This window comes from Rhea americana, unplaced genomic scaffold, assembly GCF_003343005.1.
Source record: "Rhea americana isolate MKP2758 unplaced genomic scaffold, rheAme1 scaffold_15, whole genome shotgun sequence".
Taxonomy (NCBI): Eukaryota; Metazoa; Chordata; class Aves; order Rheiformes; family Rheidae; genus Rhea; species Rhea americana.
This window is the reverse complement of record NW_028185594.1, coordinates 6876331-6889905: the sequence shown is the minus strand read 5'-3', so window position 1 is coordinate 6889905 and position 13575 is coordinate 6876331. Positions and strand designations below refer to the sequence as shown.

The window sequence follows — 13575 nt, the reverse complement described above, 5'->3', positions numbered from 1 at the left end:
TCATTTTGGAAMGTCACTGCATAAACTGGTAAGTCTTCCCAACTGGCTCAAATAAATCAACCCTAAAAACAAGCTAGAACTGAGGCACTTCAGGCAGGAATGATGAGATACAATAAAAGGGTCAGGCTCTACTACTGTATGAAGAACATACTACAAATTGATTGAGTGTGAGTAGCATATTTCCTGTTACTATCCATATTGTAGGATGATTAAGCTGGTCTAGTACTTCCATACTAAGATGACAGGTGCTTCAGAGATAGTAGAGACAGCAAACACAGAAGCAAGCAACACAGACGCTTATCTCTATGCTGAATTAACACATCATTTTTAATAATTACAGATCATTTTTAACCCTAATGGTTAGAGGAATTTCTTTTGTTAGCAAATGCATATCCAGGGGACAGACTTCATTACAGATAGCTATTTTGAGCATTGTTATAAATGGCAGTCACTGTAGCATCTAGGCACTAAGATAATACTTTACACAGACCTAATAATTATGGTCACTATTTCCCATTATTACTAAAAGTTTGTTCACACAGGGAATTTATCATAGGCAGGACATAAATTTACAATATTGCAGGTATTCCATATTAATTCCTTGTGTGGACATTAACTGTAAGACAATTGCTTCTCCATTTATACTGCCCAAGAAGAAATTCTGCCATGTCTACTTGGAAACCCAGCACAGCACAGCAACTGCATAGTAAACTTGCACCATGCCTCAGCATTTGCTAGCTTCTAAATATGGACAAGCCCCAAGAATTAATTTCAGAATCGACAAAATTCTAGAGAAAATCGGCAATGTTTTAAAACAACATTACAGCAAATCGTTTATGAATCTGCTGGTAACCTTCCTGAATAGAAAGCTACACAGAGTATTATCATCACTCTCACAAAAAGTAAAAAGTGTAAGATTTTCAATTATCTCACAAATGTCCAACTAAAACTGATTAAACAAATAATTTGCTAGAAATAACAGTTCTGTAGAAGCAGTACATTCTAGTTTATCTAGACATAACTGTGGGAGCTTCAAGTGTAGCATAAAATGATTAAAATTATACTTGGCTGTGTAGTTTTTGTGATAGTCACAGTGTGCTTGAAATTTATTTTAAGTTTTAACCAGCATACTTTAGAACTGCAAAAGATGCAAGTTCTGAACATACACACCATACCAGCATACTGAATAAAAAAGTCTGTTTCAACAAAGTAATACAGTGAAATATCAAAAATTTYGGCAAGGCAAACAGAATATTGAAATATTAGACTAATAAGATTTATGTGCTTACATACGCACATAATTAATTCACTTAATTTTTCCAATCAGGAAATAAACACCATGAGAAGCTTTCTAAGCAACATGAAAAGAACCATAAACTTTTCATAAAGTATTCACAGTTCTGCAATCTTTCCCAAATCATGTCAATTACTGATTATATAAATCTAGGCGTATCTTTGTTTAAATTTGCCATGTCTCCCAGTGCTGCTTTCTAGGCTGCACTGTTCTTCCTATGTAAAATAATTACACAATACAACACAGTACATGTAGAAGAAGAGAAAAAGTTACAAAGTGCGGTACTTTGTATAAATGCATTCGCCCAAAGGCCAACATTGCAACAGACAAAGGGAGTGGAACTTTGGCTGCAATCTTCAAGAGTTTACTGTAAAAAGAAGAGAAAAAAATTACCATCTTTGTAGCCACATCTGCAACACAAAATATGCAAATATCATRTTTCCCTTTCTTTTAAAAAATAATTTACAGATCTCTCAACAGTTTGATTATTTTTTAAAAAGAACAGATAGATTAAATGGGCAAAAACAATTCTTGTATAGCAAGAGTAATTACACAGAAAAGCTAACATTTAATTTCCTTTAAAAATATTTTTACAYTAATTTAGGAAAAAATTCCCTGTAAAATTAAAGAGTCATTTTTAGAGCATTTAAGTTAACAGGTACTGTGCAAAAGGATAACCTATATTTACTATTATTCATAGTATTTCATGGGACACTGACAAATTTTCTATCTGAACAAGAAACAGTTGGTCTGTTGTCCGTAAAACCAAGTGCGTATAACTTCTTAATTCAATAGGAAGTACAGGTTACCCTTCTACAATGTTCCCACAAGGGGGAGTTACAAAAGCATAACTATAATGGTTTAAACTCCACTTTTCATTGTCATTTTCTCATGATAACTACTAAGATACATTAGGATTCTGTAACATTTGGAAGGATTAATTGAATTGTAAGTGAAAAACTCATCAGTAAATTATTCTTTATGCAACTGACTGTTTAGACACAAATACTTCATCTAGGTCCACATGGTAAATTTCAGGTCATTTTCTCCATTTAACTGAACTACAGGCAACTTGCATGCATTTTACCCAGCTCTTCTTTTTAAGATTTAATCATATGCGTTATGAATCTCTATGTGAACTGAACCATACTGCACAATATAAAAAGTTTAACACAGAAACTGTAGTAGAAAGAAGCAAGAAAAACAACTGGGAATTAGACCACACTACCTTGATTTCACTTCAGAAGTACTTGAATTCATGAGAATTTCTAAAATTGGTACAAGGATAATAGCTGTAGAGCTACATGGGTCAGGATCAAGTCTAACATTGTGCCTGCAAAAAAGTGAATTTGTTTAAAAAGCATGTTATTTTTAAATGGCTGCATCCTATTACAGAAATTATGCTATTAAGTGAAATCCAGTTGRGAACAAGCATATCCTAACACCACAAACACATATGAAATGTATATAGCATCATACACTGATTTTAAATTGTTTATGCATTATCACTTTCCTCAACTTATTGTTGATTCACCTAACAGATACTTAGACACAAGGCAGATTACAGGGCAAAACTATTGTTATAAATAACTGATGATTGATGCTACAGTAATGTAAATAACAATATGAAGAGTCGAGCATTTGCAATTTTGACTACCTTGCTGTTAGAAAAGTTCACATTCTTTCTTTTTCCCCTTAATTGTAGTTTAAGATGTTACCTGAGATTTTTTAACCAATAAATTAAAGACGGCAGGTTGAGCAGCACAATCCACGTGAACAAATTGAGGATTGCAACATGCATCCTAAGACTGTTGACATCTTCAGCAATTGTTCTACTGTTGCAGAGAGATCGTATTGCTTCTGATGCACCATCTACTGAATTTTGTTTTTTGACTGTGTGTTTAATGGCATTCTGTGAAGTTTCCTTTGAGTGCTCTGAATCCTGAAAATAAAAGATGCAAATCATGAAAACATGCACTGGCTTGTAAGAACCCATGTTGGAGGAGGAAGCAGGAAAGACTGTCCTAACTGTACATACTAGCTCTGATTTAGGAAGAAAATTTGCAATTTACCCCTCAAAAAGCCATCAAAAGAAAAGCTCAGTAGTTCAATTTTAAAGCATCTAGATTCAACTAGCAATTTCTCTTAAATTAACAGTTGATATATCTTTGGAAGAAAAGAATGGAGAGTGGAGATACCCCGACACAATTTTAGTGATGGTAAATGGAGTTCCTAGAAGGAGGAAGAACAGAATAAAAATAATAATAAAGCCTGCAGATGAAAGTCACAGATAATCATTCATGAAAATAATTCAGAAGGTAATGCAAGTAGGAATAAGATGTAAGCTGTAGGAATAACAAAAATAGACTAATAAGAAGAAAGCAGATGCTAACTTCCAAGGACAGGTTTAAAGAAGGGGGACAAAAAAGAAGAGAAGGGGGGAACAAAAAAGAAGAGAAGGGGAGGACGAAGAAACAGTGATACAGAGATGAAAAGAGAGAATGAGAAATTTGAATTAAACCCTTCCTTCCATTCTTCCCCTCCCCCCAATACCAATAACAAAGAAAACTTTCAATAGTATTTCTTGTCAAACAGCTTTTTAGCTGCAAGTTTGTGATATTGTGTTATTCTGAACTCAAGCAGGCAATGACTTACCCCATTAAGCACATTTTGTTCTGCTCTTACGCTTACATGTAGTTTAATAACCTGCAAGACAGACAGACATTCTGACTTTTTTAATAGTTGCTTCATATGAAAACTGCAGCATACAAGAAAAAAGTACTGGGCTATTTTTTTGTCCCATTTCATAGCTAGCAGATTCCAGGGCCCCAATGGAGTTGCAAGAGCTCCCCCCACTTCTCCAACAGCAGCATCTCTTATGCTCTCTTAAGGAAGAGTTACCATACATAGAGAAAGAACTTGAGCTGCTCTGCCTTCTCCTGTTCCACTGTGTTTGACAGCACACAGGGGAGACTGCACATTCCTCACTGCTTCCTCCTCCCTTCTGCTAATTCAGTTCTCCTTCTCCTTCCACAGAAACCCATAAACAGGTCATATAGGAAAGGTCCAATGTCAGAGAATTTGCTGCAGAAGGAGTAGCAGCATCAGCAGAGAAGCATCCTTCACAGGGTAACCTTATGTCATTAGGGAGTTCRAGGTGTTTAGAAACAGCATTCTTCCTCAGGGCTGTGGTTTCAGCTACCACCTACATATTTCAGTCTCACTGCAGGCTGCTCTGCTTTGTGCCTGTACTCCCAGCTATGTGCCCCCCTGTGCTTCCTTTGTAGCTAAGTCTAGTAGCTATGTAACCACAGGGCAAATCTGGTAAGTTAGTTGCTCTGGTGCCAGGGAGACCATGGARAATGGATAGCAGGTGGTTAAATATGGGTTGCTGTGGCACTAGCAAAATGATTAAATCAGGCATTCAATAAGAGTACCCTAATTCTACAATATATCCACATACCTACCCTTCTTTTCTTGCTCCATAAGGATTTCTAAAGACTCTTTGAAAATAGGTATTCTTTAGAACATCTCTAGATTCCCTCCACTAAAATTTCTGTTCAAGAGAGTTACTAGTCTTTGATTTTATAACATTACATACCCATAAATTAGAAAGTATAATTACATGAATTATTATAGTGGGCATATGGGATCATAGAGTTTTTTGGAAAAAGTATTATTAGAACAAAATGATTCTAAAAGTTCCAGAAATGTGTAAGTCTCTGATAAGTACAAGAAAAGAAAAGCTACTTCAAGTCTGTGAATAAAAACATTTCTTTTAAATATGAAAAAGGGTAACCTATATCTTTGCTTTTAACACTAAGTTAAYTCAAAGCAAACAAAATTTTGTAATCATATATATCGATCCAAACATTTAGCTTCTCAGTACCTTAAACACATATCGAAGATAAATTATGAATATAGCAAATGCACCACAAGTGGTCCAGCTAACCAAAGCAAGAGACACCACCACACATACTCTTCTGGGTGTAACCAGCTTGTTATCTTTTTGAAGTACAGAAGGTCTAAAACAAACAAACAAAACAAACAAAAAAATCCACTGATATTATACTCTTGTAACAAAATCAAATTTCCAAAGATTAAAGAACAATTCTGCTTCACGAATGACTGAAAACAATTAATAATTCCTAAATACTAATTAATCACTTGAAAAATAACGTCACCCAAACTAGCACATACACCAACTATTAGGTAAGCTACTTCGTAATACACTTTCTCATCAGACAAACTAACAAAACAATCTTATAGCTGTTATAGCAGGTATATCTGTAACTAAAGCACTACTTTACTTAGGGAACATAAAAGACAGCTTGGTGAACATAAAGCATAAGAGAATGCTAACTGGAGATCTACACCACCAGTCATTAAGTTCATTCCAAGAGAATCAATGTCCTACTATTACTGCAGAGTTACATCCTRGAAGTGACTCCTGCTGCAAATGTTAGTACACTGCAGCGCTCAATGATAGCGCAGCAACATTCAACACACTAAGCCTCCAAGAGATTAACTTTGTGACAAACATTTTTCACAGATAGAAATTGCTGCTTACTCATAATCTGAGACACACGGGAAAGCTTACTTTAAGTTTCTGGATTCCAGCCAATCAGACTAAGGCAAGTATGAGTCTGACATGACAAAGGTGAGCTGAGATGGCGTGAAAATGAAGGGAACAGGGTGAATAGGAAAGGCAATAGAACTACTAAAAAGTCTTTTCTTCTTGGAAATACACTGGATATTCCAATGTTAAAATAGATACCAAAAACGGGGAAAAAATATTTGGAAAATGTCTTTTTAAAAGCCTTTGTAACAAATACTGAAAAAAGAAATCACAAAAAGGCAAGTAGTTCACAGAAACAAGCAATTCCATAAAGGGTGACAAATTCTTTGCGCTTCTGACCCTATCAGATCAACTCAGAATATCAATCAAAATCCAAGTAAGCTTCATCTACTTTAGAAAGATGTACAGAAAATAAATGTTTTTTCAAGAAATTCAAGGCTAGATCAGAACCTATGTTAAGATACCAGAATTCCAAAATGAACTAGTTGACTTACAGGCTGGCTGCACAAAAATATTATTTTCCTGCCTCTGTCCAAGACATTCTCAGGATTTTCTAGTAATCAAAAGCTTTATTGAAAAGAGAATAATTAAAAAAAAAAAAAAAAAAAAAAACTCGAAAACGTATTAAAGGAACTTCAAAACTTAAGAGGAACCACTTCATCACTTAAAATCATTAGTGAAGTTTCTTAGCATTCACTGTAATTTTATAAACAAGAAGGCTGAAAAGAAATGGCTTACAACACCTATTATTTGGTAGAACAATAACAGAAGTGCTAATGATGAATACAGAAAAGAGTTCACGTAGTGTGTATTTTCTGAGTAGAGTAACCCAACTAACCTTATGAAAAAAAAAAGTTTCTGTTGGATCAGAACTAGCTGATGACTGTATCAGCATGAGAACAGTCAAATAATTGAAGTAGCTAACCACATTACCCAATTTACTCATTTACTCTTCTTGCAAAATATCTTTTAATCTTCCTTTCCTAATTTTTTTTACCTCCTTTTGTATTTTAGTACTCACCTGTAAATACATAAAATTCCAGCGTTCTTAGACACAATCTGTAAAATTTATCATTCTTGAAGACTTGAAAATTAGTGCCCAAGAAATTTTTTGTTGCACAAACCTGTTTGTATTCCATAATGTAGATYGTCTGATACTGAACAATTAATGCTACATTGCAATGCTTGTAATCCCTTTTCTAAACATATATATTTATTTTTTGAGCTGTCTAACATGAAAAGGAARTAGTTCAGTTGCTTTCTTTTCCCTAATAAGGTTTCTTCAAAAACAACCTGAAAAATCTTCAAACAGTTGGTGAAAGAAACAAGAAAGTAATTTTTATTCCCTTTTGAAGATGTGCAATAAGGAATATGATGCAATCCACATATTTCATTAATACTCAACATTGACAAATCTACATGGTAAAACCAGGTACACATTGCATAGTCGAATTTAATCTGCTCAAGTATTCTCATTGAAACAAACAGAAAAAGTTGATAGTATTTCAATCATCTAAAAGATGATTATAAAATCATTATAATGTTGTTTTACCTTATTAGAGCTAACCATAATGAAGAGAAGATTCTCAGAGATGAAGAGAAAAATACACCACTCCAGTATGCAATGCCTGCCCCAAAAAGAAATAGAATCAGGGACACAAGGGGGAACCATGCATCCTGACTACTCAGCACCGCAGCATCCACCTCTGGTAGTGACAGTGAATCCCATATCTCTCTAAACCAGTTAAACCTGCCAAAAACATGAAAGCAGTATTACTCATCACCTCCAACTGCTACTACAGTAAGATCTATATGAACTATTCTTCCTACTACGTCTTTCAAACAAAATCACAGTCAGGTATCAAAAGATCACAGTGAGTACAAATAAAGTGTTCTTCCCCAGCAGTGTTTTTCCTGAAACTTCTGTTTTGGAAGCTGCTTTAAACAAAACAAAACAACAAAAAAAAAAACTCCACACCCCACAACCAAAAAAACTCCCCCACAAACTTACCGCAGCAGAAACACAACAATGCTTATAACAGGGTCTACTTTGTAGGGTTTAGCTGTTCTAACTAGTTCAAGGGAAAATTCTGAACATTGGCCTAGAATCAAGAACAGAAATCATTAATAATTAATAATTTGTCATAAACTTTAACAAAGAAGCTCAACAACAGAAAGTAAATTAAGACAAAACTTTAAAAGCTGACTTTAAAACAAGACAACTGTGTCTTACAACACTAATGTAAGTGAGCATACTCCATCATCAAAGCCTGTATTCAGTGGATCACTCATACTCAAGTAACATGACACAGTAACTTCTAGTGAAATTACTGAGTTTGTGACAAATCCCACCTGACTTTTAATAAAAATGCACATTGTCACAAGATGTGTCTAAAAGAAGGTAGTCTGCAAATTCATGCAAGACTAAAGTATTTTGTGCATATTAACAATATATATTACACTTTTACATGTACTTTTATGCAAACTTCTATTAACATTAAAATACTTTGCAACACACCAATCACTTAAAAGGAAGGGATAGCGGAGAAAAACGGTAAGTCTAACACTGCTAAAAATCAACCTTGGAAAAATACCAACAAACAACAATTGAAGTTGAAGGGCATAGATACAAGTATTTGTACAAGTGCAGTGATATTTAAAATAAAAATGACCACAACAACTAGTGTTTAAAGAAATTACTTATCTAATTTATTGTTGGAAAACATTTGTGATGGGACAAAAAAAAAAAAATCTAGAAAGCTACCTGTTGATATCAGTGCGCTTAACTGGCCTCCATAGGTAAGAAGAATATTAGAAACAACATAGACAGGAAGAGAACAGCCATGGAACCTTATTATCTGGAAGACAAGGATATAAGGATTTTTATATATGCACATATATGTACACACACACACACACACACAGAATACTATCATAAAGTAATCATTACAATGTGATTTGCGTCCTTTTTTAAAGGACACAAATATTTTCCATTTTGATACATGAGTACTTGACAGCCACTTTGATAACCAAGTGGTATACAGAAAATACTCAGACCTCTCATAAAAGGCTAACCACTTGTATTTTGTTCAAAGACCAGGTTATAAAGGAGACATTTGTTTTCCCAGTCAAGACAAATGTGAAAAGAATACAGCATCACATTAATTACGTTTCAGAAAAATAAAAACATCACAAGCAAAAAGTCACTTTCCAAGCAATACATGCATATAGTTACATATGCTTGTGGTCAAAGAATTTTGTTGATGAGAGTTGTCATTTCACATATGTTTTACTTGCCTTCCCTGCTGCCCCTCAGTCATGAAGTGATATCCAATTATACACAAGATAGCATAGAAACTCTTCTAAAAGGTCAACATAATTAAGAATATTTGATATAAATGCATGTTTTTAACTAAAGAAACTTATCAGTAATATTCGGCATTAAGGCGCTTAGGAATTACATAGTTTTTAGAATCAGAGACTGCAGATGGCTAGTCTATTTTTACTTACACCAATATGTAAATGTATTCTTCACATAAGACCAAAGAAAATTTGCTAAAAAAGGAATCTATGGTTCTGCCTAGACTTTTTTTTTCAAATTGTTATTTCATGTCAAATATAATTTTCAAGTCTGAACACACAACTGACTCATCAGGCAAAGTAAAGATGACCTACATTATCATCCCCTTACAAATATTAGGTTAACTACAATTCCTAACGCTGGACAATCATTTATATTAGCTCTCTATAACTAGAGTGCTTTTCTACTTCTTTAAAAGCTGAGGCCTAACATTTATCTGGATAGGATGCCTTGTTAAGTGACAAGGTTTTAACTGATYGTTAGACAGTATCTTCAACATATCGTTCCTCTTGGCACCAAGAAAGAATTTAAGGTGCCATAACAGGGGAGGTGGAGAAGGGAGGAAGGAAAATAACTATATAGGCATTACCAATAGAAAAACAAAATATAGTATTAGAATATTTTCTTACTTGCCCAAGAATCTGTAAAAGTGATGTCTTCAGAACTACCTTGATGAACAAAAAACAGCAAATAATTTAAGTATTATTTTGCACAACAATAAGCATAAATACAAAACACTTATTTTCAAAAGCCAACTTAAGTATTAGAATAGAGCAATCACACAATTTAGATGTGCAAGATCTTACTAGTGAATTTATAAAATGCAAATTAAAAGTTTTTCTTAAAAATGAGCCCAACATCCAATAGTGCCCCAGCTTCTGCAAAATATTTTTAACACGCACTACATTCAAAAAGGGGCAAACAGCCCACCTTTACATTTGATTAGTATTTGTTTTGCTTAACTACCTACATAATTTCAAAGAGTAAGGTAAAGGCAAAAATCACACAAAAATACAAACTAGATATAAAATAAATTTGTACTACTCACTTCGTACTGACAGTCTGAGGAAGAGTAAATATTTAACACTGGAACACTGCTGTCATTTTCAGGCTGTGCAATGTGCAGTTTTGCAGAAATTTCAGTAAAAGATGGAACTCTGAAATAGCAACTTAACTGGTAACTCTTTTACCCATAATTAAAAAATCCAAACACATTATAGTCTTCAACAAGAACATGTAAAGCAGAACTAGTATATCAAGTGTCACAGCAGCTAATGATATTTTGAGTTTATTTATTCAATTAGAAAGAATACATTACATTCTCAATTCAGTGTCCTCTGAACTAGCAAGGGCCATGGTACTACTGAAAACAGACAGCAAATTTAGCTTTAGCGTACACATTGCCTCACAGTACTTGTAAATGAACTGAGAAAAGAAAATAGATAGGACAGCATTCAGTCTCTTGCAAACATTAAGTTGTTAGAGTAGAAATTATAAGAAACAAGTAGGGAGGTATCCTTAAGGCCTCTAAAATAAAAAGAGAAAGACAGTTTTCCAACTATCTGATGTTAAATCAAATTATTCAACTGTGATTCATGAATGGCACATATTTCAAGCCATACCATTTGCTCTGATGTCAGAATTCTGCTGGTGAAGCAGCTTAGTGCTGCTGGGTGATCCAAACCCAGGGCTATGGGAAGAAGTCAGTACATTGATCAACCTCTCTTCCCTATTCCTGAGGTGGATTTCCATACATCAATCCTTCATCATGCTCCCTTGGTCTTCTTAAGTCCAGCCTTTGTATCAGGTAGTTTACAGCATGTAACAACTTTGGTATACAGTTTGTACAATCAGATTGCAAATTAAAACAGGGTGGCTACTATATTAATTCCATTACAAATCTATTTTGTATCATAACTTGAAAACCAGTAAGGTTTCTATGTTGGTAAGGAAATCTGAAAGATTTTCAAAAAAGTACTGCACAGGATCATAAATATTTAATTGTTCAAAAGCCTACGAAGTATCACTGTTTAATTTTTTGGTACATGTTAAATAAAGAATATAAACTTATTTTATACAAACAGTATTTCCTCAAGGTACAATAATCACACACTAATAACAAAGCCAGAGCAGAAAAGCTTAGGTATTCATGCTAAACACATACCTGAAACACTATCTGATATTAAAACTTTAGCTGAAGAGGTTTTTAAAACATGACTGAAGAGTAACAAATCATTAAGTGTTACATAATGATATGTAATCTACTGTTATGTACCAAAAGGACCTCAAAGATTGTGTTGAAAATTTCAGATCAGAAGATCTGACTTCCATTTTCAGAAAATTAGTAAGGACTATTAAAAAGCAACTAGTAGTTCCATCAGTAGATATATTTAGTTTGAGGAAAAGTCAAAAGAGCTTCTTTGTCAGCAAGGACAGAAAGATAAATGAGGAAAAGATGCAGAAGCCAAACACTTAAGACTGGTGAACAAGTCTCCTCAGAAATATTACCAAAAAAGGATGTAAACTCTCTTCCAAAAGATATCAATAAATAAATAAGAATTAATAAGAAGCTTACTTAGCTACAATTATTGAGTCTTCAAGTGACCAGGGTATATGAAGTCTGTAAACACTAGGTTTTCTTTCTGAAAAGGAAGAGAACTMAAATTTTATCATTAATAACAAGATATTGCAAGTGTACGCAAAAACAAAATAAAGCAAATTTAACAGTCATCCCACTGTAACTAGACAAAACCTTTGCTAYGTGCTATTTCCTTAAAATCACATCCAGTCACACATGTGCAGCTCTACAGATTAATAGTGCTACTTTTTATATTTCTATCTATAAAATTTGGCTTGCTAAAACTTCGCCATAAGAATGTAAAAATGCAAATTAAACAAATGTGGCATATAGACCATTACACAGAATTACTATGCTTGCAGTTACTTTGACATTGATCAGAAATGAAGGGTTTTTTTAATATATGCTGTTACTAAGCAAGGTAGTGAGACATTAATATTTAAATTCAAGACAGACATGAGAAAACTTTTGAATTTCATTATACAGCTGTAACATCAAGCTAATAAATCTATCATTTTTTTCTAAAAAATCAAGTCCTTTAACATCCAATTCTAAGTTCATGTAGCTCAATATTCAAAATTGACTCCCATATTTAGCACAAAAAAAAAAAAAAATCCTAGCTAATGTTCTATTCTTAAGAAACACCTTCAACGTAAGAATTTTGCTGAAAGTGGTTCTTCCCCTGATGGGAAGCAAGTCATCAAAAATATGAGGACTATTTTCCTGTTTGCTTTGAACTATCCTTCCCAACAAAAAGTAGAAGGTGAAAGATATTAGCAGAGACAGYTGAGTAAATTATAACAGTACTACATAAACCACATTGCATGATAGGAGTTTGTCTTTACAAGTTTCAATCTTAGAAATTTCAAGTCTTTTTTTATAAAAAAAAAGAGAAATGTATACTTTTAGAGAACACTTATATTTACCTTTGAGTAATTGGCAATGGCTCTCTATATAGATTTTGAAAGCTTGATATATCTAAAACAAAACAGATATATACATATATGTATTTGCTTATATTGTCCAAATAGTGGTTACATTAACTCAAAACATTAAGTAGTAGTCTTACTTGGTCAAAGTGCTGGAGCTGTACATTGTAAAGTAAGCCTGTTGCATTTAATAGAATTTTCCTTGAAGAAARCCCTGCAACATATAATGTATGTTAGATAAAATGATTTGAGAACTCACTACATCTTCAGATTGTTTTTTTTTCCATGAAGATTTATATGGTTCTATATTTATTAGCCAAAAATATTCTTTTTTTTCCTGCATTAAGAGGAACAGTCTTAAATTTAGTAAAACAAAAACCCCAGTCATTGGAATTTTGAGGCAAATTTACTATCTAAAACATTAGTATTAGCAGTTTTCCATGAGTAATGTGCTATACTTACCAAAAGAAAAAAGATGTGTTACAGGAAGCTGTACTATTCTGGAATCCTCTCTGAAGAATTCACAATCCAAAGTAAACTGCAAATCAAAAGTAATAAATACACATCTAAACTGAGTACAGCCCTTGCTCTAGCCGAGTTCTCTTCACAGACTCGGGAAGAAGAYAACATGCAAACACTAAAAAGTCATCTCCCCACACTCAACTAATAAGGAAGTCTGGTAATTGGTTCTAGCACAGCAGTACAGGTTTGGATAGCTTAAACATAACTTCCAGGTTACTTTGGCTTTCTCCTGCCTGCCTTTAAAACGCCATTCAAACAGCTGAAAATGACCAGAATCTGGTTCTCATTCCATCTCTTTGAGTGTTGCAAAGA

General features: G+C 33.7%; 1 protein-coding gene across 1 annotated transcript in view; it reads right to left on the bottom strand.

The window, feature by feature from the left end:
* Positions 1-13575, bottom strand: part of PGAP1 (post-GPI attachment to proteins inositol deacylase 1) — a 33545-nt gene continuing 19970 nt past the window's right edge. The window contains exons 15-29 of the mRNA XM_085299561.1: positions 13204-13279; positions 12882-12955; positions 12739-12790; positions 11810-11876; positions 10283-10391; positions 9864-9902; positions 8638-8731; positions 7885-7975; positions 7426-7623; positions 5184-5319; positions 3950-4000; positions 3013-3236; positions 2523-2627; positions 1580-1661; positions 1-87 (exon numbers count right to left, since the gene is read on the bottom strand). Coding sequence (XP_085155687.1) covers positions 1-87; positions 1580-1661; positions 2523-2627; positions 3013-3236; positions 3950-4000; positions 5184-5319; positions 7426-7623; positions 7885-7975; positions 8638-8731; positions 9864-9902; positions 10283-10391; positions 11810-11876; positions 12739-12790; positions 12882-12955; positions 13204-13279 — 1485 coding nt within the window. The remainder of the gene's footprint in view (positions 88-1579; positions 1662-2522; positions 2628-3012; positions 3237-3949; positions 4001-5183; positions 5320-7425; positions 7624-7884; positions 7976-8637; positions 8732-9863; positions 9903-10282; positions 10392-11809; positions 11877-12738; positions 12791-12881; positions 12956-13203; positions 13280-13575) is intronic.